This window comes from Rhinatrema bivittatum, chromosome 3 (assembly GCF_901001135.1).
Source record: "Rhinatrema bivittatum chromosome 3, aRhiBiv1.1, whole genome shotgun sequence".
Lineage (NCBI taxonomy): Eukaryota > Metazoa > Chordata > Amphibia > Gymnophiona > Rhinatrematidae > Rhinatrema > Rhinatrema bivittatum.
Window position 1 is genome coordinate 339,215,557 of NC_042617.1, and position 26,248 is coordinate 339,241,804.

The 26,248-nt window shown below is 43.6% G+C and overlaps 1 protein-coding gene across 8 annotated transcripts in view; it reads left to right on the forward strand.

The window, feature by feature from the left end:
• ASCC3 (activating signal cointegrator 1 complex subunit 3) overlaps window positions 1–26,248 on the forward strand; it is a 1,498,074-nt gene that overhangs the window by 1,120,666 nt on the left and 351,160 nt on the right. For all 8 annotated transcript variants that reach the window (XM_029595357.1, XM_029595354.1, XM_029595356.1 and 5 more), the window contains 2 exons: window positions 19,546–19,771; window positions 22,881–23,035. In XM_029595357.1, coding sequence (XP_029451217.1) covers window positions 19,546–19,771; window positions 22,881–23,035 — 381 coding nt within the window. The remainder of the gene's footprint in view (window positions 1–19,545; window positions 19,772–22,880; window positions 23,036–26,248) is intronic.

Sequence of the window (26,248 nt, forward strand, 5' to 3'; positions counted from 1 at the left end):
GTCTGAATGTAAATCCTCTTATCTTCATTCCCCCCTGCCGTTGAAGCAGAGAGCTACGCTGGATATGCATTGAAAGTGAAGTATCAGGCTTATTTGGTTTGGGGTAGTAACCTCCGCGACAAGCTAGCTACTCCCCCGCATTTTTGTGAATGCAAATCCTTTTTTTCACATTTCCTCTTGCCGTTGAAGCATAGAGCAATGTTGGAGTCACATTAACTGTGTGTATGTTTATTGAATAAGGATATTAATCACCAGGTAGTAGCTGTCATTCCCGCAAGCCTCCCCCATGCCTCTTCTCTTCATTCACATCCTCTAGATATTATGGAACCACAGTGTTTATGCCACGCCCCTTTGAAATCCTGCACAGTTTTGGTCTTCACCACTTCCTCCGGAACGGTGTTCCAGGCATCCACTACCCTCTCCGTGAAGAAATACTTCCTGACATTGGTTCTGAGTCTTCCTCCCTGGAGTTTTAAATCGTGACCCCTAGTTCTGCTGATTTTTTTCCAATGGAAAAGGTTTTTCGTTGACTTTGGATCATTAAAACCTTTCAAGTATCTGAAAGTCTGTATCATATCACCTCTGCTCCTCCTTTCCTCCAGGGTGTACATATTTAGATTCTTCAATCTCTCCTCATAAGCCATTCGATGAAGACCATCCACCTTTTTGGTCGCCCTTCTCTGGACCGCTTCCATCCTGTCCCTGGCCCTTTGGAGATATGGTCTCCAGAACTGAGCACAGTACCCCAGGTGAGGCCTCACCAAGGACCTGTACAAGGGGATAATCACTTCCCTTTTCTTACTCGATATTCCTCTCTCTATGCAGCCAAGCATTCTTCTGGATTTAGCTATCGCCTTGTCACATTGTTTCGCCGACTTCAGATCGTTAGACACTATCATCCCAGGGTCTCTCTCCTGCTCCATGCACATCAGCCCTTCACCCCCCACCCCCATCGAATACAGTTCTTTCGGATTTCCACACTTCATATGCATGACTTTGTACTTCTTGGCATTGAATCTCTGCTGCCATATCTTTGACCACTCTTCCAGCTTCCTTAAAATCCCGTCTCATTCTCTCTACTTCTTCCGGCGTGTCCACTCTGTTGCAGATCTTAGGTCATCCACAAAAATGACAAACCTTACCTTCTGTCCCGTCCGCAATGTCACTCACAAAGATATTGAACAGGACCGGTCCCAACACCGATCCTTGCGGCACTCCGCTTACCACCGCTCTCTCTTCAGAGTAAGTTCCATTTACCATCACACATTGTCTTCTGTCCGTCAACCAGTTTGCAATCCAGGCCACCACCTCGGCACTCACTCCTAAGCTTCTCATTTTATTCACAAGCCTCCTGTGCGGTACCGTATCAAAAGCTTTGCTGAAATCCAAGTAGATATCATCGAGCACTCTTCTTCAATCCAATTCCCTAGTCACCCAGTCAAAAAAGTCAATCAGATTTGTCTGACAGGATCTTCCCCTGGTGAATCCATGCTGCCTCTGGTCCAGCAATTCTTCCGACTGTAGATAGTTCACTATTCTTTCTTTTAGCAGCAACTCCATTACTTTTCCCACCACCGAGGTGAGGCTAACCAGCCTGTAGTTTCCAGCCTCCTCTCTGCTCCCACTCTTGTGGAGCGGGACCACCAACGCTCTTCTCCAATCACTCGGCACCACTCTCATTTCTAGAGATCTATTGAACAGGTCACACAGCGGACCCACCAGCACATCTCTGAGCTCCCTCAGTATCCTGGGATGAACCACAACAGGCCCCATGGCTTTGTCCACTTTGTTTCCCCAGCTCTTCCTATACATTCTCTACTGTAAATGGAGTTACATCTACTCCACTCCCTTCGTTTCTTGTTAACTAGCGACGATCCTTCTCCAGGGTCCTCTTTAGTGAACACCGAACTGAAGTATTCGTTTAATATCTTTGCCATTTCTTTGTCTCTTTCCACACATTGATCCTTTTCAACTTTCGATTTCACTATACCCCTTTGAACTTTTCTCCTTTCTGTGATGTATCTGAAAAATATTTTGTCACTTCGCTTTGCCTCTTTGGCTCCTTTCTTCCTACCTCCTTTCTTCCGCTTGACTTTTTGCCTTCTTGATTACTTTCTTCGTCTCCCTCAGTTCCGCCAGATATTCTTCTTTGTTCTCCTCCCTTTGGGAACCTTTATATTTCTTGAACGCTGTATTTTTAGCTTTTATTTTTCAGCCACCTCCTTTGAGAACCAGATAGGCTTCATTTTTCTTTTGCTTTTCTTTACTTTTCTAACATATAGATCAGTCACCTTGGTAATTGCTCCTTTTAGTTTGGTCCATTGTTATTCCACATCTCTCTTGTTCTCCCAGCCTTCTAGTTCTTCCTCCAGGTACTTCCCCATTTCATCAAAGTCCGTGTTTTTAAACTGCAAAACTCATGTCTTCATGCTTCTTCTCCGTATCCTATTTGTGATATGAAACCATACCGTTTGATGATCACTGGTGCTGAGGTGGGCACTCACCTGGACATCAGAGACATTATCTCCATTAGTGAGCACTAAATCGAGTATAGCTCCCTCCCTCGTGGGTTCCATGACCATTTGTTTGAACAGAGCCCCTTGCAGGGCATCCATTATCTCTCTACTATAGTTAGATTCTGCAGAAGGGATTCTCCAGTCTACATCCGGCAGAATAAAGTCTCCAACAATCACCACTTCTCCCTTCTTTCCCATTTTTTGGATGTCTTCAACCAATTCTCTGTCAAGTTCTTCCATTTGATTTGGAGGCCTATAAACCACTCCAATAAAAATGGATGCCCCATCTTTTTTTTTTTTTAGGTTGGCCCATAGTGCTTCTTCTTTGCCCCATCATCCTTGCAGCTCAGATGCTTGGATATTGTTTCTGATATAAAGAGCCACTCCTCCCCCTTTCCTATCCTGTCTGTCCTTCCTTTCAGGCACTGTTAACCCGCGTTTGGACGCGCGTTTTCAATGCGCTAGCCTTACCCCTTATTCGGTAAGGGGTAATAGTGCGTCGAAAACGCGCATCTAACTCCCCTGAAACTAATAGCACCCGCAAAATGCAAATGCATGTTGATGGCCTATTAGTTATTCCTGCGCGTTTCAGTAAGTAAAATGTGCAGCCAAGCCGCACATTTTACTTTCAGAAATTAGCGCCTACCCAAAGGTAGGCGTTAATTTCTGCCGGCACCAGGATATTAAGTCGGAGGTCCCAAAAGTTAAAAATAATTAAAAATTTAAAAAAAAAATTTAAATCGGCCCGCGGCTCGTGGGTTGAAAACCAGTTGCTTGATTTTGCCGGCGTCCGGTTTCCAAACCCGTGGCTGTCAGCAGGTTTGAGAACCGCCGGCAAAATTGAGCGTCGGCTGTCAAACTCGCTGACAGCCACCTCTCCTGTCAAAAAAGAAGCACTAGGGACACTAGCGTGTCCCTAGCGCCTCTTTTTACCACAGGCCCTAATTTGAATTTTTTTTTTTAATAAATCATACGCACAGGAGAGTGGCCTGTGCGCCCGCCAGGAGAGCGGGCGCTCGCTCGCTCTCCCGCAAATTTTACTGTATCGGCCTGTATATAAGTTATAGCCCGGTATTGCCATATCCCAATCATGAGATTCCGTGAACCATGTCTCCATGATAGCAACAACATCCAAGTCCTCCTCCACCATTAGGGCTTGCAGATCTGGGATTTTATTGCCCAAACTACGAGCATTTGTGCTCATAGCTTTTCAGCTTTTCTCATTCAGGTTACTGCTTTTCCTGGACTCCGTTTGTGACTTATTTAGTTGAGTTTTGTTATCTACTTCACCCTTTTTCTTTGCATTTGTGTTTGGGGGGTGACATTCTAATTTCTTACTGCCACCCCCAAGATCTATAAATGCCGTATGACATAGGATTTGAATTTATCTCTTAGGATCCTCTTTCCTGCCACAGACAGATGTAAGCCATCTTTGACAAAGAGCTTTTTACTGTTCCAAACATGGCCCCAGCCCCCAATAAATCCAAAACGTTTTCCTTACACCAAGATTTGAGCCATACATTGAAGTTATTAATATAGCTTAGCCTCTCCTTCCCATGAACCAGTAACACTTCTGAAAAGGCAATGGTTGTCGCCATATGACTAATTTGCTTCGCTAGAGACTGGAAATATCTCTGTACCGCTTGGATGCTATTTCTGGCAAGATCATTGGTTCCCAGATGTATAATAATATCAGCTTTAAACTCTTTGCTTTCTTCTTTGATCACATTGACTATTTGAATAGCATTTCTGCTGGCTCATGATCCTGAAAGGCTTTTAACTGTAGTGTTTCCCTCGCTTAGAGTTCCCAGATTAGTGCCTCTGATGACAGTCACCCAGCACAATGAGCTTTTTCCTTTGGTTACTGATTGAGTTATGGAATTTCTGTATACATTGGGTTTCTTCTTTCTTTTCAGATAACACTTCAATCTCTTTCTCAAGAACTTCTTCAGTATTTAATACAGAGAAGGCTTTTTGTACTTGTGTCACTTGATACAGTGTGTGTCTCCGCATCACAGGTCTAATTCTACCAGAGCCCACTGTAATCCTGTTGTTTTTTGAGTTCCTGTGTGAGTGTGGGGGGGGGGGGGGGGTAGACTTGTGGGCTGTGCAGCTGTCAAGAACTGGTGTCTGTGGGTCACAGGTCTTATCCTACCTGAGCCTACTGTAAATCTTTTTCCTTGACTTTTGGTTTTTCTGTGGTAATGGGGAATTAATTCCTGAATAATGTAAAGTGGGTAAAACTTTCTTTATTGCAGCTAATTCAGCTTTAACTTCAGCCAGCTCCTTTTTCAAGGAAGAGAGTTCTGAACAAATGGGGCAAGCCCTAAGTTTCCAGATGATTTCCCTCAGAATAAAGGCTCCACAATAGTTACATTGGATAGTCCTCATTTTGGTAAATTTATTTGATGGATAACACCTAAGGAAATACCAATTTACTAATTTATCTTGTTGCCAATTATGTATTTAGGCAGACTATATCAGAAAAACAAACCTAGGGGTGGGTGGGCAGGGTGGGGAGGGAGTTAAACAGTTAACCTATTGGTCAAGGCTGTTCTCAGGACTCTGTATCTGCAATTGAGTTTGATAAGACCCTCCCCCCCGATTGAACTTATTAAACTTTTACTTAGCTGGACACAAGAAGCTTTAGTGCTTCCTGCCTTCCCGCTGAGCACAGCCCACAATGGATCTAATTGACCCCTGCTGACTCTCTGAGGCAGCAGCCCCCAAGCTAGGTAGAGCAGGACACTTTCTAGAATTTTTTTGTCGTTTGCTTTAAATGAGTCCTCATCAAATTTATTCCCCAATATTAATATCTAAACAGAGATTATTAGTGACATTTAAATCCAAATAAAGAGATTCTATCTAATTTAAAGCTAGATTTTTTTTCTTGAATCTTAAAGAAACCCAACAGCAAATTAATATACAATATCAAATTCTAGAACGAGATTATAAAGAAAGCACAGACAGCGATATATTATACACAGAAGCCTTCTGAAATAATTATAAATTTAATAATAACAGTTATTCCTTAGCTGCGCACTGGAAACAGTCTGCCTCCTCGCTGAGCACAGCCCACAATGAATCTGATTGACCCCTGCTGGCTCTGAGTCAGCAGCCCCCAAACTAGGTAGAGCAGGACACTTTCAAAATTTTTTTGTCCTTTGCTTTAAATGAGTCTTCAGCAAATTTATGCCCCAATATTAATATCTAAACAGATTATTAGTGACAGCTAAATCCAAATAAAAAGAGATTCTATCTACCGTATTTTCCGCACCATAAGATGCACTTTCCCCGCCCCCCCCCCCCCCCCAAAAGTGGGGGGGAAATGTCTGTGCATCTTTTTGAGCGAATATTTAAAAAAAAAAAAGAAAAAAAAAACTACAACCCCCCACCCTCCTGACCCCCCCAAGACTTGCCAAAAGTCCCTGGTGGTCCAGCAGGGGTCCATGAGCGATCTCCTGCACTCGGGCCATTGACTCCCAGTATTCAAAATGGCGCCTATAGCCTTTGCCCTTACTATGTCACAAGGGCTACCGGTGCCATTGGTCAGCCCCTGTCACATGGTAGGAGCAATGGACGGACGGCACCATCTTGTGCTCCTACCATGTGACAGGCCGACCAATGGCACCGGTAGCCCCTGTGACATAGTAAGGGCAAAAGCTATCAGTGCCATTTTGAATACTGGCAGCCGACAGCCCGAGTGTACTGAATAAGGGGTAAAGCTAGCGTGTCAAACGCACGTCCAAATGCCAGTACTGTATCGGCCTGTAAGTATCTGCTTAACTTACTGTCCACCTGTTATTCTGCAGACAAATCTCTCTCCATACTTTGAACAAATTATTTAGGATAAAGCTAATCTGAATAATATGCTTGTTATTGGCAACTTCAATCTTTATGGTAATTCTCTACCTCTTTCCATGCATTGTGAATTGTTGTTGGATATTATGAGTAATCTTGGTTGAACACAGCTTATTGATTGCCCAATACATAAATTGGGACACACTCTGGATTTGGTGTTTGGGAACTCTTCACTTTCTTCTAGTTCTTTTGTTCAGTATCTCAGTAAATCCTGTCTTGTGGTCTGACCATTCACTTATTATTTATTTATTTTGTTTAGCAAATTTTGAATTCCGTCATTCAGTTGTTCCATCACAACGGTTTACATATTTAAAAAAGAATAAATACATAGTTTAAGAATAAAAGACAATATCATATTAAATTTAAGAGAATAAAATACAACTTTTAGGTAAAAATATCACATAAAATAAATATCAAAGGCAAGGTAAAAATATAAGATTAGGTAAAATAAAGATATAAGTATAAGACTAGCAGCATAAATTTGAATTATATGAGGGATATACTCGATCCTATTGATACTGATACTGACCAGTTTGCAATATTGTTTGATGCAGAATTAAAAGCTTTTTTCCTAACAATGTGGAGACTGCAGTTTCTATTTGGAATAAAGCTGTTACCAAGGTAGCAGACATTATTGCCCCCTTTAAATTTTTTCATCCTCCTCCTGGTTAAAAAGAAAAATAATACTGACTGGCTAATTTCTAAAAGAATTGAGACGTGTCCTGCATCCTTCTAAATGAGAATGGAAGCGCAACCTTCACATGAATCTTTGTCTGTTTATAAATCCATGCTTTCAGATTACAGTAATCAGATAAATGAGGCAAAGAAAATTTATTTTTCAAAAATCATCAAAACAGCTGGTAATAAACCAAAGGAATTGTTCAGAGCTGTTCTTGATTTAATGAGACCTGTTACAAGATCTCCTAGTGAAGTTGCTCTTCCAACTTCCAATGTGTTCCTAAATTTCTTCTCTAATAAAATTGAAAAACTACTAGTTTCCTCCAGCAACAACAACTTATGGTACTTCCCTCTGCTCGAACGATGCAATAGGTTATGATCATTTTTTAAAGAGGTTTCTAATTATGAGGTTACCTAGCCCATGTCTAAAGTGAAGTACGTCTTATTGTCTATTAAATCCTTGTTAGTCCCACTGGTATAAGGTTTTAAGAGAGTAACTCGTCCTGTTCTTAGCTAAATTCGTAAATCTTTCTCTAAATAAAGGAGTAGTTCCCTGTGATCTAAATAAAAAGCTACAGAAGAATGAACTTAATTCATCAGAACCATTAAATCATAGGCCTATCTTGTCCTTAGCCTATATTTCTAAGGACTTAGAGTATTTGGTGCTTCAACAGCTATCAAATATTTTAGACACTCGTGTTTTAAATCCTTTCCAATTTTGATTTCGTATTTGATATGGTAATGAATATTTACTTGTCTTTTTATGCATAGCATTAACTTTTGATACAAATGAATTTGATGATTTAATATATCTTCTCAGAGTAGGGAATTTCTTGAACCCTATAAAAATGGTTTGTCTCTTAATTGTCAGGCTGTCAACACCAAGTACGCATGGGTAGCAACACTTCTGATTGGCTTACACTGTCAACCGGTATCCCCGAAGGCTGTGCACTATGGGGCGGATTTTAAGAGCCCTGCTCGCCTAAATCCGCCTAAATCCGGGCAGATTTAGGCGAGCAGGGCCCTGCGCGCCGGTGCGCCTATTTTACATAGGCCTACCGGCGCGCGCAGAGCCCCGGGACTCGCGTAAGTCCCGGGGTTTTCTGAGGGGGGCGTGTCGGGGGCGGGCCCGGTCGGCGTGGCATTTTGGGGGCGTGTCGGCAACGTTTTGGGGGTGGGCCCGGGGGCGTGGTTATGGCCTGGGGCGGTCCGGGGGCGTGGCCGCGCCCTCCGTACCCGCCCCCAGGTCGCGGCCCGCTGGCGCGCGGGGATTTACGTCTCCCTCCGGGAGGCGTAAATCCCCCGACAAAGGTAAGGGGGTGGTGGGTGGGGAAGGGAGGGGAAGGTGAGGGGAGGGCAAAAGAAAGTTCTCTCCGAGGCTGCTCTGATTTCGGAGTGGCCTCGGAGGGAACGGGGGTAGGCTGCGCAGCTCGGCGCGCGCCGGCTATATGGAATCGATAGCCTTGCGCGCGCCGATCCAGGATTTTAGCGGATACGCGCGGCTACGCACGTATCTACTAAAATCCCGCGTACTTTTGCTTGCACCTGATGCGCCAGCAAAAGTACGCCAAATCGCGCGGTTTGAAAATCTACCCCTATCTTCTTTTCTTTATAATCTTTACCTGGCTCCCACTGGTAAGAGTCTTGCAGGGCTTTGTGAGGGATACCATATTTACACTGATGACATTCAGTTTTTATCAAAGTCGTCATCTTAGGCTGATACTTCAGCCCTACTTTCTTTTTGTGTTTCCACAATTAGAGCGTGGCTGTCTCATAACACGATCTTTGTAAATTTGAGGAAAATCAAGTTACTAGTGGTTCATCGTTTATCTAACTCTTCAGTTTCATCTATGCATGTTGCTGGATTTGACTTGCCTGTTTCTGGACATGTAAAAAGTCTTGGGGTCTTAATTGACTCTGGACTTTGTTTCCAATCTCAAATCACCACCATTATTAAATCTGTTTTTATTTTTTTTTAAGTTGCATGTTGTGCGCGCTTAAAATCTTTATTATTTCCATCTGATTTTCACAATGTTCTACAGGCCTTTATCCTTCCATTACTGGACTACTATAACACAATATTACTGGAATTACTGCTTTACATGTTCAAAGCATTCCAGCTACTACAAAATTCAACAGTCTGCCTTATTACACATGCTAAATTGCAAAAGCACATTTTATCATTCTTAAAGATCTACACTGGCTACCGATTCAGCAGTGTAATTTAAATAAAATAGCTGTTATGGTACATTGAAACTTGTTTCATTTCCCTGAGCTAATTCTCTATTGAGAATTTATGTGCCTACATATAATTTCAGATCAGAGCAAAGAGGCCTATTAGATGTCCCTTCTATTAAGTGGCCAGACTTGACATGACATGGGAAAGTGTATTTTTTGTTGCTGCCCTCGAATTTTGGAACAACCTACCCTTTTAATTAAGAATGGTGTCCATCCAAACCCTCCGTGTCTTCAAAGAATTCAGATATCGGCATTATGATCACCTTCTCAATTACTTTAGCAAGATGAGAAAGGCTAGATACAGGATAATAATTATGGCAGAGGCAAGGGTCCAAATTTTTGTTTTTTAAAAATCAGAGGAGTAATTGATTGGTTGAGTGGAGTAGGCATTACATCCTCTGTCATAGATTTTTTTTTTTTCACAATTTACAACAATCACATGAGCACAGAATCCGGGAACTTGGGAATCAGATATGATGGACAGGAATCCAATCTCACCACTGTAGTTCTCACCTGACCTAGATACCTTTTAAACTTACTTAAAGATAACTGATCAAAATTCTGCAGGGATCCTTGCATAGATCTAATCAGCTGATCACATTCTTCAGACCCCTGTTTAGGTACAACCACTCATCCCTAAGAAACCTATATTACCCACCATCTTCAAATCCAGATCTTTCTCCAAGGTTGCTATTTTATCTTGAAAATAAACTGCTAAACCTTTACAACCTGGCAATCCATTCAAAGCCACAGAACTAATGCCTGGGCCACTCAACAAGGTGCTAACTATTCTAAACAATACTCTTGGATTATTACCCAAGCCTGAATAGAGCCTGTATAAAATTTATTTTTTACTTTCAATATTGCCAGAAGATAGCTATTAGCTGCTTTTCTCCACCTAGCTATTTCCCCTGGGCAGCATGATTTAATCCATTACCGAATCCATCCACCAAATCTCTGTAACTCCCAAGATGAGAGCATCCCTTCAGTGGTGAATGAGCCCAAAGGTTCTAAAGGTGGATCTTTTACTGTGTGTTCGGGTTCATCAAGGGACCCTGTCTTCCAACCTTTCCACTAAGGGATGCAGTGTGCATTCTTGGGCTGCATGGACTCAAGTCATAGTCCAAAGTGGAAGGTCACCTGCAAACTAACCTTCTGGCATTGCAAGCCATCCTTTATACTCTAAGATAAGGTGTAGTCAACTCCAGTCCTTAAGAGCCATGAAGTGGTATGATTTTCATGATATCCACAGTGAATATGCAGGAGATGGATAAACATGCATTGCCTCTGTTTTATACTAATGTTATGCATGTTCATTGAAGATAACCAGAAAAACAGATGTATTTGTTGCTCTTGAGGATTGGAGTTGGCCACCTCTCCTCTAAGGGTTTTCAAACATCTTCTTTCAGGCAAGAGAATACTAATCCAAAATGTCAACTAGGTGGCCATGTTCTCCATAAAGAAATAGGGAGGCACAGGCTCATGCCCTCTACAAGGAAGCTTTCACATCTGGTCATGTGCCAGTCATCACAGGGCCTATCTCCAGGCAGCCTACCTTCCAAAAATCATTTTTTAAATAAATAAATACAATCTAATAAATAAAATGTCCTGAAGAGGATGTAACTTTGGAAAAGCAGTTCTGCACAGCTTGTTCACCAAATAGTGCACTCTCCCCTGGTCAGGTCCAGGTTGTCTGTTTCGGTAGTTGCTTCGTAATGCAACCCTCAGTTTAGGACTCCCCATGTGTCATGGCTGATTTATGCCTGCTTGTTGACAGAGAAAGCAAGTTTTCTTACCCATAAAGGGGATTTTCTGTAGACAGCAGAATGAATCAGACAAGGTTATTACCTGGAGAATTGACCGCCTTGCTAAAGTTTAAGCTCTGGAAGAGATTGAGGGGCTCATGAGGCAGTTCACATAGGAACTCTCGCACATGCTCAGTAAAACATTTACTAAATTCAGCTGATCCATGTTGGTGCTGATTCATCCTATGTATGGATATCTCTGTTTACAGGTAACAAAATTGCTTTATCTCATTTTGGTTTATAATTCATTCCACGGCGGTGTATTAGAAATACAGAAACAGTGAATACTTTTGCAGAAAAGGACCATAAAACCTCATGTGGATGACTCAGGTTTTTTTTTCTGATGCAGTGCCATTTACAGCATTGATTTCTGGCTTTTTCTTCACAATTTAGGAATCCTTTATGCTAATCCCGGATGTAGTCTCTTATATTGATTTGTGAATTGATTGTCTCATTACTTGCTGGTATTCATTTTTATACAAATAGTGATTTGCATTGTTCATCAAATGAGATATAAACTTGTCTTCATACTTAATTTTACCAAATACTGGAAAGCTTTAAGAGTTACAATGTTTCAAAAAAATAACATGTTAGTTATGGATTTAAGTATCAGTTTCTGACCTTAAAACAAAATTACTTTTGTAATAGGCATGTGAGTCACATACCAAAACCTAATAGTCAGATATTGAATTGTCTTTTCCTACTGTAGCTCACATTGATTTTTTTTTTTCAAATAACTTTGGAAAGAAAAGGTATTAGCAAGCTTTAACCACACTAAGAGACCTTAGAGAGAATGTAAAATTACATACTTCCAACCTTTCCAGTTTTCCATGATGCATGGCAATGCTCCTGCAGTTTTATTGCCACATGTTAGGATTTGGCTTACAAATTTATATTAAATTGTGTAACTTCTATGCTAGTCTACTTCATTGCGCAGAAATAAAGGTCAACAAATAGAAAAAGAAAAAATAAGGTGATGGCTTTTTATTGGACTAACATAATCCATTTCTTGGCTCACTTTTGTGTTACGACTGTCTCTGCCCGACGTCTCCACTCCGCTCTCCTTACCTCTTTGGCGACTCCTGCGGTTGATGGACGTCTGGCTGCCGCGGCATCTGCCTGCCGTCCTCTCCGGCGTCTCTGTTTGCTAGCTATTTGAGTTAGCAGGGGGACTCCTTACGGATGGGATTCGCTCTCCGTACCTAGCTACTCTGCCTCTCCTTAATTGGACTTACTCTATTGGGGTACCCGCTCCTCGGGGGCCTCTCTTTTCTTTCAGGTCGCTGTCTGGAACCGATACTCACTCCTCGAGGGCCCATGTTCCCAGACTCGCTGCCTGAGCTCACTTCTTTTTGGAAGAAACCTGCTGCCTACACCATCAGTGAATTACCATCTATATTCTCTCAGAGCTCTTCCCTGGAACCAGGTACTCGCTCCTCGAGGGCCTGCCTCTATTCCAGCTTCTGTGTTACCTTCCGGGAGAAACCGCTGTGTGAGTGATCAACCTATGAGGCTCTATACCAGAACCCTGGGTATGCTGCACTATACTCACTATCTCAGTTTCTCTCCACTACAGCACAGCTATTGAGGGATTGCTGTTCCAGTGTCCTGAGGGACTAAAAGCCCAGCCAGGCTTCATCTCTACTCATTCCTGCCACCTCTGGTGGCTTCTCAACTCTGTTTAATAAAAGATAATTCTGTGTTGTGTGTTCTAAAGCTAAGCCTGACCTGGGGCCCCTCACAGGACTTACCCCCGTGGGCGTGGTCATCTGCCACAGTGTCCAAGGGTCCACCCAAAAGCTTACAAACAATAACATTTTGGGAACGAATACTCCCTCATGTCCTTCTATTTTGACAAGAGGATGGGAGTATTCACTATCAAAAGCAAGCCAAGAAATGTATTAAGTTCGTCCAATAAAAAGGCATCACATTATTTTTGTTTCTTTCTGTTGACCTTTATTTTTGTGTAAATTAATATTGGACACTTGCAGCTAAATTCAATTGTAATTCACAACTAGAATCTAAAATGAATGTTTAGGCTGCAGGTTTCCTTCTGTCTAAGCAGATATCGTTGCTTGCTTCTGACTTGATTTGCTATACCTTTTTGGAAAGCATGCTAGGGTCTTTTAGTTTTGCAAGCATACAAAGGCCTTTATTTGCCTTCTTCACCCATGATACATAGCTCTGCCTTGTTACATATTCCGATGTTTTATTGGGAGTTTCATAGATGTCCCTGAAAGCCAAAGTTACAAGCTACTGTTCTTCTAACTATAAAATAAATCCCATGAGTGTCTCATGACAACATTTGGTCTTGTTTTCCAATCCTAGACACAATTTTTTTTTTTTTTTTACATGCCTGACTGTTCCATGTAATGCTATAAACAAGAAGCACTACAATTGACATTGTGTTTTTGTATTTCTCACAGGACAAGCAGGATGGTAGTCCTCACATATTGGTGACATCACAGGATGGAGCCCAATCACAGAACACTTTTGTCAAAGTTTCTAGAACTTTGACTGGCACCTACTGGGCATGCCCAGGATGGCACCAACCCTGCAACCAGCAGGGGTCCCCTCTCAGTCTTCTTCGTGCAGCAGTAGCTAAGCGGGTTAAGGAGCTCTTAGCGATTCCTGACAGGAATTTTCCTCACGGAATTACTTCAAACTTTAATACCCCACAGGGGTCCCCCTCTTGAATTTTTTTACTTCCGCGGTACTCCAGTAAGTTTTTACCCGATTCCAGTCGATTCCCATCGAGTTTGGCCCTCGCAGTCTACTGGCCGTCAACCGCACCACGGCTCAATTTTTTCAAAGGCCATAGCGTCGGGGTTCCGTCGGTGCCCTGACTGCACTCGCACCATGTCCATCACAGACCCCCATAAAGTCTGTGTAATGTGCTTAGGATGTGAGCATGATGTCCTGACTTGCACCAAATGTGCCTTAATGACACCAAAAGGTCGCAAAGCCAGAATGGAGAAGATGGAACTTCTCTTTCTGTCTCAAACTCCGACACCCTCCATAGCCTCGACGTCATCCGAACCGGCACCGTCCATGTCGCGCCAGTATCGGGCACCAGCCGGTGACCATCCAGCGTCGACAACTTCCCAGCCATCGACTACCTCTGCTCCCCCTCAGGATCAAGGGGATCGTAGAGAGAAACATCGGCATCGACACCAAAAGCCTCGGATCATCGACCTCGCCATCGTTTGAGCCGCCATCAAAGAAACCCCGTCCAAAAAAGGCATCAACCCTTTCTGAGACCGGGTCATCAAGGCAACCTTCACCCGGACGGGTAATGGGAGCCGCGACTCCGCCTTTAATGGTGGTCCCTCTGGCTATGCCTCTGCCTCCTTCTCCCCTTCCGGAACCAGGGCTGATTGCTCCAGGTCTCCGTGAAGAGCTGGACCGGATAGTTCAGGAGGCCATCGACTAGGCGATGCACAGATTCCAGGTTCCTCCGATGCCGAAACCGGTGCCAATTGTGGAACCGACCACCGATCCCATTCCAGCAGCATTGGCACCACTGCTCTCGAGGATGGAAGTGCTTATAGCCGCTTTTCCACCGATGGATCCGGGGTCACCGATGGCTCCGGTGCCCTCTCCACTTGCTCTGTCATCGGGAAAAGAAACACCGTTCCGTCTTCCCCCATCGGGAGTCATGCCGATGCCTCAACCATCGACGTCATCGATACTGTTGAAGTCATTGGTGCCGCCGATCCATCCCTCGATGCTTTCATCGGTACCTCCCATAACTCCCTCGATGCCTTCAGAGTCTAGACCGGGACCTTCGGGAATACCTTCCTCCCGTCCTTCTCAGTTGCCTAGAGGGGGGACCGGTGCTGATCCTTATGACACCTGGACCAACGATTCGTCCCCGGACACCGATGATTTACCATCTCCACCCTCTCCTACCAAAAGCAGAAAGCGTTCTCCCCAGAGGACTTGTCCTTCATCAATTTTGTGAAGGAAATGTCTGAGTTGGTTCCCTTCTAACTACAGACTGAGCAAGACAATAGACATCAGATAATGGAGCTATTACAATTTCTGGATGCTCCCAAAGAAATCACCTCCATCCCTATCCATCAAGTTCTTTTGGATCTTCTCAAAAAGAATTTGGAACAACCTGGTTCGGTAGCACCAGTCAACCGCAAAGCAGATACCACATACTTGGGCCAGTCAGCTCGAGGGTTCCAAAAACCTCAATTGGATCACCAGTCCGTGGTTGTTGAATCTGCCCAAAAGAAGGCACGACATTCAAAGCCCCATTCTTCCTTCCCTCAAGGCAAGGAACAGAAATTCCTGGATGCCATTGGTCGGCGTGTCTTCCAAGGATCAATGCTTATCTCTCAGATAGCCTCTTACCAACTTTATATGACCCAGTACAATAGGGTCCTATTCAAGCAAATACAGGACTTTGCAGAGTTCCCTGCCTCAGCAATTCCAGGAGCAGCTACAAACCCTGGTCCACAAAGGTTTTGAAGCAGGGAAACATGAAATAAGGTCCTCTTATCACATCTTCGACACTGCTTCCAGGGTTTCGGCAGCTGCTATTTCTGCAAGAAAATGGGCCTGGCTTAAGTCTTCGGACTTATGTCCTGAAGTCCAAGACAGATTGTCCGATCTGCCTTGCATTGGAAACAATCTGTTTGGTGAACAGATCCAACAAACAGTGGTGCAGCCCAAGGATCATCATGAGACTCTTCGCCAACTTTCTCTGATGCCTTCTGACTATTCGGCCAAATGACCATTCAAGAAGGACTCTAAAAAGTTGTTCTATCATCAAAAGAAGTCCTACCCACCACAGTCTAGAGGTCACTCCACAAAGCCTTTCCAAAAGGCCCAGTCCCAACAGCCTTGTAAGCAAAAACCTCAAGCAGCTCCTCAGCCAGGACCTGCTTCCAGTTTTTGACTCCTGCATAGAAAGCAGCAGCCAACTTCCACTGCTGCATGTACCGGTGGGAGGTCGATTGTGTCATTTCAACAACATCTGGCACACAATCACCTCGGACCAGTAGGGCCTTGCCATAATCTCTCAAGGTTATCACCTGAACTTTCTCTCCATCCCACCGGATTCCCCACCTCGGTTGAATTGGGGAACATCAGACCACTCACTACTCCTGGACCAGGAGGTCTCCCTCCTTCTTTAATCCAGAGCAATCGAACCAGTGCCCCACTCCCAACAGGGCCTCGGATTCTGTTCCCGGTACTTTTTAATCCCCAAAAAGTCAGGCGGCGTTCATCCAATTCTGGACCTGCGTGCCCTCAACAAGTACCTCCAACGAGAAAAGATCAAGATGGTAACCTTGGGTTCCCTCCTTCCTCTTCTGCAAAGGGAAGACTGGCTCTGCTCTCTAGACCTCCATGATGCTTACACACACACTGCGATAACTCCGTCTCATCGCAGATTTCTAAGGTTCCTGGTAGGCCCAAAGCACTATCAATAGTGCATCTGCAGCACGAGTTTTCACCAAGTGTCTCGTAGTAGTAGCAGCCTTCCTCAGGACCCAAGGTGTTCACGTCTACCCCTATCTTGACGACTAGTTGATCAGGGCTCCCACTCAGCAAGCTGCTCTGATGTCCCTACATCTTACCATACACACTCTGATCTCTCTAGGATTTCTCATCAATTACACAAAATCCTGCTTAGTCCTATCTCAAACTTTTGTCATTCATAGGGGCAGACTTGGACACCTTCAAAGCAAAGGCATTTCTGCCTCAAGAATGTGCTCTCACTCTCACTTCTCTCGCACACCAGCTACAATCTCGACAACGCTCAACTGCACGCCATTTCCTCATCTTACTGGGACACATGGCGTCCTCAGTGCATGTTACCCCAATGGCCCACTTAGCCATGAGAGTCATGCAGTGGACTCTAAGGTCACAATGGACTCAATCCATTCAACCACTATCAACCATTGTCCACATCACCAACCCACTTCGTCAGTCTCTAGCTTGGTGGAAAAATCAGACCAATCTCCTCCAAGGCCTGCCTTTACAGACTCCAGATCCTCAAATAACCCCTACCACCGATGCTTCCAACCTCGGCTGGGGAGCACATGTTGCCAATTTACAAACTCAAGGGTCTTGGTCACCAAAGGAAGCCAAACACCAAATCAATTTTCTGGAGCTACAAGCAATCAGATATGCTCTCAGGGTGTTTCAGGATCGCCTTTCCCACCAGGTCATCCTGATTCAGATGGACAACAGGTGGCCATGTGGTACATCAACAAGCAGGGAGGGATGGGCTCCTACCTCCTGTGTCAAAAAGCTGCACAGATATGGGCGGAGGCCCTTTCCACTCAATGTACCTCAGGGCCACCTACTTGCCGGGAGTGGACAATGTGTTGGCAGACAGGCTGAGTCGCACTTTTCAGCTGCACGAGTGGTCTCTCAACCCCACAGTAGCAAACTCAATATTCCAACATTGAGGTTACCCTCACATAGACCTCTTTGCGTCACCTCAAAACCACAAAGTAGAAAACTTTTGCTCGCTCATTCGCAGCCAACATTCTCTACCAAGAGACACATTCTCCCTCTCATGGGCCACCGGTCTCCTCTATGCATTCCCTCCACTTCCACTTCTCTCAAAGACTCTCGTGAAGCTACATTGGGAGAAGGGAACCATGATCCTGAAAGCCCCTCACTGACCATGCCAATTGTGGTTTCCGATTCTTCAGGACCTTTCCATTCGCAGGCACATTCCCCTGGGGAAGGACCCACTTCTGATCACTCAGAACAACGGGTGCCTACGCCACCCCCAATCTTCAGGCCTTGTCCCTGACTGCCTGGATGTTGAAAGGTTAATCCTTCAGCCACTCAACCTTTCGGAGCCAGTTTCCCGTGTCCTGATTGATTCACGGAAGCCTTCAACGAGAAAATCTTATTTTTTTAAATGGAACAGGTTTAAGTCATGGTGTACCTCACTGACCCTTGATCCTTTCACTTATTCCACCACAAAGTTTCTGGACTACCTCTGGCACCTATCAGAGTCAGGTCTAAAAAGTTCTTCCATCAGGATGCATGTCAGTGCGGTAGCCTCCTTCCATAAAGGTGTTGGGGATGTTCCCATTTCAGTACAACCCCTTGTAACACGATTTTTGAAGGGCTTGCTCCACCTCAAACCTCCACTGCATCCTCCGGTCCCTTCTTGGGACCTTAACTTAGGTTTGGGTCGGCTCATGAAACCACCATTCGAGCCACTCTAATCATGTGATCTTCGCTATCTCACATGGAAAGTGATTTTTCTTCTGGCAATCACATCTGCTCGCAGAGTTAGTGAGTTACAGGCTCTAATTACCTACCTGCCTTACACTAAACTTCTGCACGACTGGGTAGTACTCCGCACTCACCCTAAGTTTTTGCCTAAGGCAGTATTGGAGTTTCACATTAATCAATCTATCATACTACCTACCTTCTTTCCCAGGCCCCATTCTAATCCAGGAGAACAGGCTCTGCATACCCTTGTCTGTAAACGGGCTCTAGCATTCTATCTAGATCATACAACTGCCCACAGGAAAAGTACTCAACTGTTTCTTTCCATTCCACCAGATTGGGGCAACCTGTGGGTAAGCAGACTCTCTCCTCCTGGTTAGCGGACTGCATATCCTTTTGCTATCAGCAAGCAGGCATTCCACTCCAAGACCGTGTTAAAGCACACTCTGTGAGGGCCATGACGACTTCTGTAGCGCACCTACGGTCGGTGCCGCTTCCTGATATTTGTAGGGCTGCACCTGGAGTTCACGCCATACCTTTACAGCCCTTTATTGTTTGGACAAGGCTGGAAGCAAGATTCCATCTTCGGTCAGTCTGTCTTGCGCAACCTTTTTGCAACTTGATGTACCAACACCCTTCCGCCTGCCCGTTAGGGTTCAGAATGCCCTCTACCAAATTCCACCCCAGTTGTTGTGCCGGTTACACGTCTTGGGTACATTTGGTGCATATCTCAGACATCCTCAGCTCGGTACTCACCCATATGTGAGGACTACCATCCTGCTTGTCCTGTGTGAAAGCAAATGTTGCTTTCCTGTAACAGGTGTTCTTACAGGACAGCAGGATGTTAGTCCTCACGAAACCCGCCCGCCACCCCGTGGTGTTGGGTTCGTATGTTTTCTTATTTTATTTTTTGGCACTTACTATAGCTTTAAACAAGACTGAGGGGGGACCCCTGCTGGTTGCAGGGTTGGTGCCATCCTGGGCATGCCCAGTAGGTGCAAGTGAAAGTTCTAGAAACTTTGACAAAAGTGTTCCGTGATTGGGCTCCATCCTGTGATGTCACCCATATGTGAGGACTAGCATCCTGGTGTCCTGTGAGAACACCTGTTACAGGAAAGCAACATTTGCTTTCTTTTATGCTATAGCAACATTTTTACATAAAGAGCAACAGTAGCAGTGTTTAATGTGTGCATTTTTCTGTTTTCTTTTATATCCGTTGTTCTTTCCATTTGTAGAACGCAGCTCGAATTGTTCGAGCCCTTTTTGAGGTTGCCCTCAGGAAGCGTTGGCCGACCATGACCTACCGACTGCTGACCCTCAGCAAGATCATTGACAAGCGGTTGTGGGGCTGGGCCAGCCCTCTGAGACAGTTCTCAGTGCTGCCGCCTTTAGTGCTGACGAAACTGGAAGAAAAAAAATTGACTGTTGATAAACTGAAGGACATGAGAAAAGATGAGATTGGTAAGAGAAAAAAAAAGTAATAAGGAAAACAATAATAGAGATCTGATAAAAGAAACAAAAAATTGACCTATTGAAATTAGAATCGGATGAGTATCCTGGTGCCAAACTATTGCATTGTCCATTTCTAGTCTAAGTTTTCAATGCTAGTCATAAGGACACAAGAAATCCGAACAGATCACTATGTTAACAAATCCTAGAAACCTTTACTTGTCTTGGAGCACCCAGTTCATCTATAAAAACCATATCCCTTTTCTGTATCATGAACTCATTAGTTAAAAATGGAATATTTAGCATCTGCTTTCTTGTTTTTAAACACATATTCCTAAGTCATTGATAAATCTTCTGTGATTCTGTGGCTGCAGGATGTGCTGCATAATCTGCTTCTTCCTGCAGATTTTTATTATCTCAACAGAATTGCCAAGGGAGACTGTGGGCCCTGCCAGCGATGATTAAAACCCCTCCTCCCGCCCCACATAATCTGAGGGCAGGAACAGGTGGAGAGCAGGAGCAGCACATCGGGTTGGTTCCTCCTCTCTTGCCGCCTAGGCTTGACTGCAGCTTTCAACTGTGTGGTTAAACACACAGGCCACGTGGTTGAAAGCTGCGGTTAAGCCCAGGCAGCAAGAGAAGAGGAAACAGCCTGCTGTGCCACTGCTGCTCCTCACCTGTTCCTGCCCTCCTATCGAGAGGGGGGGGAAGGGGAGAAGTACTTTGGAAGGTGTAGGGAATGGGAAAAAAGGGAAGAGGATGGGGTGGGGGTTGAATAGAAAGCCTTGGGAGGTTGAACACAGATGACTGAATGGGATGAGGGATGGATGGTGTGGGGGCAGGAGGGATCAGAGAGGATAAAGGGCAAGGAGGGAGAGTGAATGAAGGGATGGGGTAAGAATAAATGAGGGTTTGGAGAAGGTGCAGAGGGAGAGTGAGTGAGGGGATTGGAAGGGATATGGAGAAGAGGGAGAGTAAATGAGGGAACGAGCTCCAGGCTGTAGACTTATCCATTCAGAGCAAAGATATACATTGAAGTCTAAGCAATTTTATGTAAAAAAAAAAACAACAAAAAAAACTAGCCAGAAATTGGAGTTCAAACACTCTCACAGAAAGCAAGCAGCATAGTGAGCCCAAATTTACTCTTAATGCTCATCAGATAGCAGTTTAGTTTGAAAAAACTGGCCAATTGCAACAGTTAAATCCCCCAACTGAGATAAATACATAGTAGTTTACTCTAAACCTAACCTCTGCTCAACAAGATTTTTTTTCTCCAAGACCAAGTTCATTTACAGAAGTAAAAAGAGCAAACATGCACTGATTTCTAAGCTATTTAGCTAAAAAAGAAAAAAAAAAACAAATTGGAATTCAAATTCTCTCATAGAAAGTAGGGAATCTTCTATGGTTTATGAGCTATCTGAAAAGAGGACTTTTACTTCCATCCACTTTTCTCTTACTCTCTTAGGGGTCAATGGAATAAGGTACACTTGGCAGGTGTGTGCCCATTTTTTTTGCAAGCAAGCAGTTTTGTGCACAAATAATGTGGTGTCTGCCTTCTCATGCAAATCCCATGCTAATTATGGCATTAGGGATTACCTCCAATGCAGTGAGGTGCCCTGGAAATTTAACTTGTCCAGCTTGGAGTAAAGTTTCCATGGCTATTGTTAGTCTATGGGCAGAAGCTGCGTTCTGGCACCAGGACCTGTAGACAGAATTTTCTGCACAGAAAGCATGCTGAAATTAAAGCATGTTTTCTGCACATAAAATATGATTCGTGCACCCAATGCTTTTTGTACCAAAAAACATTTTTTGTGCTAATCAATAATAATATTTAATGCACAGAAAGGGGTAGATTTTAAAAAACTACGCCCATGCATACTTTTGTTCACACCACTGGCGCAAACAAAAGTACGCCAGGCGTATCTTTTAAAATCCAGGGTCGGCGCACACAAAGCTGCGCAAAATCGGCAGCCTGCGCGCGCTGAGCTGCGCAGCCTGCGCGCGCTGAGCTGCGCAGCCTGCATCTGTTCCCTCCGAGCCCGCTCCGAATTTGTTCGAAAAGGTACGCCTGCCGGCCCGGCTGCCGGCGCGCCATGTTCCGGTCCAGAGGCCGCGGCCACGCCCCTGGGCCGGAACCACGCCCGCGGCCCCGCCTTCAGAACGCCCCTGATGACGCGCCGGCCGCAACACGCCCCCAGGAAAGCCCCGGGACTTACGCGCGTCCCGGGGCTTTCCATGCGCCAGCAGCCTATGCAACATTGGCTCGGCGCACGCAGGGGGAGTTTGGGGCAGATTTTCGGGGGTACGCGTATCTTATGCGTGCACCCCTTTGAAAATCTGCCCCAAAATGTAGTTTGTGAGCACAAATCATATTTTATGTGCTATGCATGTTCCATGTTTGTGCGCTTTTTTTTTTTTTTTAAACTTAGTGCATTAGCATACTATTTGCTTACTGCATTGGGAGTTAAAAAAAAAAAAAAAAAAAGTTTAGTATGTGCATTAAGAAACTGTGCTGAATTTCTGCATTCCACTTTAAAGCTCAGTTCATTTCATTGGCCTCTCTAAGTATGGCCAAGGTTTATTTTAGTCAATTTAGATTTCATTAACAACATTCTTCAGATCAGCTTTATGGGCATAGATATTTCTAATCAGCTAGATACTACAGTTCAGTAAGTAAAATTGTGTTCTGCATTACTCACGGTCAGATACCTTAGTTGATCATGTTAAACCAGGTTAAAAAAAAAATGTGTATATGTATATATATATATAAATATATATATATATATATATACACACAGGATGAAAAAAGTAACTGGTTTGAAAAATAGAAGTGGAACAGCTTGAGCTCTCAATACATCTGGGCTTCTCAGTAGTTCTGTTGAACTTCTGTAAATCATATCCAGGGAAAGAGTTAATGCTTATTTTCAGAACCATAGAATACTAATTCAAGTTAAGTATTACAAAACATTTGAACATGCCAGGTCAACAGAGTCAGTCGTTTACACACCAAAGCACAAACCAAGTAAGCTATAACACCTTTCTCTAAAAGCTTATTTACAAGTCTAATTGTATTATTTTTCCTGTATATGCAAATTTGCTTCTCCTAATGTTTCTTTTGTAGGTCACATGCTGCATCATGTGAATATTGGGCTAAAAGTCAAGCAATGTGTCCATCAAATTCCTTCCATTACAATGGAAGCAACTATCCAGCCAATAACACGTACAGTACTCCGAGTTCGACTGAACATCAACCCTGACTTCAAGTGGAATGATCAGGTAACGTTTGCTTGTTCACATACTGAGGTTAAGCAAGAAATGATTTTGAAGACCCAGTTTTTGAAGCAGGTTAAGGTCATTGAAGATACAGAGCATCTGTTTCAAGAACAAAGAACTCATAGGCATCAAAACAAAAGAATATCACCATGTCCCCAACCTCCCTTCCATGAGGCTGATTTTTCTTTAAATTGCTTACAAAGTTAATCCTCATGAATCACTTTTATAATGGACCACACTTTCAATGTCTTGAATGCACATGAATGGCCAACAGTGGACTAACGTATCACAATGACTTTGGGAAAATATTCAGATAAATTATCAAATGAATGCTAAAGTTAGATATTAGTCACAGTCAAAATTGCTATGTAGTCATACACAACCTTTTTTTGCAATCATGTTTTTTATATTAGGATTTTAGGAGGGTTTAAAGATAACGTGGAGGAGGAGTCACCTAATGGTTAGAGCAATGGACAGATAAATAGGAAAACCAGGATTTAAATCCCACTTCCCCCATTGACTCTCCTTGTGACCTTGGGCAAGTCACTTTTTCTCCCATTGTCCTAGGTATATACTTAAAGCTGAATTTTAAAAGTTGCATGTGTAAAAATCAGCATATGCACGTGTGAGCTGCATATTCTTGTGAATATGCTATTTTAGAAACCTACAATGCACATGTGTAAATAAGGGCAGGCAAGTAAATCTGTGCATGTAAAAAAGGGATGATTGAGGTGCATTCCTGAAAGGGGCAAACATTTACACATGTAAATTGCTATTTTATAAGAGATTTATGCATGTAGATTTGGCAGCTTGCTCATAGATATATATTTATATGTCCTCTTTATCTGGTGTAAATGATAGTAAACATCTTAAAAGTGAAACCCTGACTAGATAGGGGGGTCTGGGTTAAATGGGGGAAACTGAGGCTGAAGATCAATGATTGTCTCAGTGACCTGCAGATAGAGTGGATGAACTAGTAGACTAATCAGTTATACTGGTAATTCCATTGTTGCATCCATATTAGAAAATCTCCTGACTTACATGCGTAAAACCTTTATGTGATTTCTTAATCTTGAGGAGTGATTAAGAAATGCTTTTTTAAATATAACCTGACTTACGAGGTAAATGCATTTAAATTACGCAGGTAAAATCTCCACGCATGTATTTTAAAGTTAGAACTAAAATTACACGGAAAAGAAATCAATAGAACTAGGAGTCATGAAATAAAACTCCAGGGAGGATGACTTCAGAACCAATGTCAGGAAATATTTCTTCACGGAGAGGGTGATGAACGCCTGGAATACCTTTCCAGAGGAGATGGTGAAGATGAAAACAGTGAAATATTTCAAAGGGGCATGGGATAAACACTGTGGATCCCTAAAGGCTAGAGGATGGAACTGAATAAAAGAGTGCATGGGGGTAATTAGCTGTTGTGGCAGTTGTTACCCTTAACAAATTAGCCTTGATACTGTTACTGCAACTCTATCATTGCTCTCTGCTTCAATGGCAGTGAGAAAAGGGGAATTAGATTCAGACAGCAACCAACAAGGGCCCTGACTTTTACAGTTTGGGCAACAAATAAACATGTTGATGTGGCTTTTACTACCCTTAGGGGTCGATTTTAAAAGGTCTGCTCGTGCGTCCATATACACAGATCCTGGCACGCACATATGGACACGGCAATTTTATAACATGCACGCATGTTATAAAATACCAGTCCCGTGCGCACATGCGTGCTGCATTTTTATGTCCGTGCGAGCGGGTGACCTCTGTACACGGGAGGGGGGGGGGGGCGAAGTTAGAAAAATATGCGCGGCAACGCAATCGGGCCTAAACCAATTCCCTCCCAGACTACTCAAATAAAAGAGTGGACTAGTAGGGAACTTCCCTAACTCTAACCCTATCCTTCTCCATCTTCCTCTCTATTCCCCGACCCCTAAACCTATCCTAGCTTTCCCCATATTTTTTTATTTCAATATGGCTCCTGGCCTGCGTGCTTCCCCAGGACAGCATCTAATGGCGCTGTCCTGGCACGCCCCTTTCTTGAGGCCCGGCACTTCTGCATGTATCGGGAGTTAACGCACGTGGTCGGGCCCTTTCGACAATGGGCATGGTGCGCACAGAGCCAGGCCACACACATAACCCCCGATTTTACGCGAGCAGCCAATCGAAAATTTGGGCTATAATCACTAAGCCTGATACTTTTGATGCAGCTCCAACATTGCTGTCTGCTTCCACGGCAAGGGTAAAGGGAAATTGGATTCAAACAGCATCCAAAGAGGGCCCTGTCTTACGATCTGGGGAAACTGAGCATGGGGGTAACCTGCACAGTGCAGCAGAAACTGGCATAAGCTTGCTGGGCAGACTGGGTGGATCATTTGGTCCTTTTCTCCCATCATTTCTATGTTTCTGTATTTCTAAGTTCCCACTTATCTGGCTAAGATGGAGCAAAGCCAAAGAAAATTAACATGAATATTGTAGGAATGCAGTTATAAAAAACCAAACAAATGTGGAACTGGTCTAATTTTACATGGAAGCCTGAAATTGGAAGAAATTGTAATTGCCTTAAATTTGTACCTTTCCAGAAACCCTGCAGATAAAATTTGGTTCTCCACTGGCAACATTTATAGGTCTTTCTTAGTATTTGTCCTTTAACAACTCCATCAGAGTGTTAAACACAGTCCCTTGTTTTCCTTTTAGAAATGCATGATGCCATTATTTGCTAATTTAAATTGACTTAAAAAAGCGCCAGCACAGAAGAATGCCACACTCCAGTTATGTCTGGGGGAACCACAGCAGCCAAATATTTACTGCTATTCAGCTTTGGAAGCAGGGAGAGGGTTTGCTATTAAGTTAATCAGTGACATTCATTATAACTTCTAATAGGTGTAGATGCTTATGCAGCATGAAACAAACCAACAGCTTTAGAGGACAACAGCATGTGAAAAAGGGCATGGTGTAAGAAATGCAATTTGTTTAATGACAGAAACCAGAAGAGACTAGTAAATCATAGACACTAGTTGAGCATTTAAACTTATTACCTCAAGAGGTGAATTTGGATACCCAATAATATGAATAATCTAAAAACACATATATCCTTAATTGAAATCCTGGAATCTGAATGCCATGTGCTTGGATATTCCCAAACGTGAGAAGCAGTGCATGATCTACAAGAAGCTTTAATATCTGTAATTGCCAGCTGCCCACTTAAAAGGG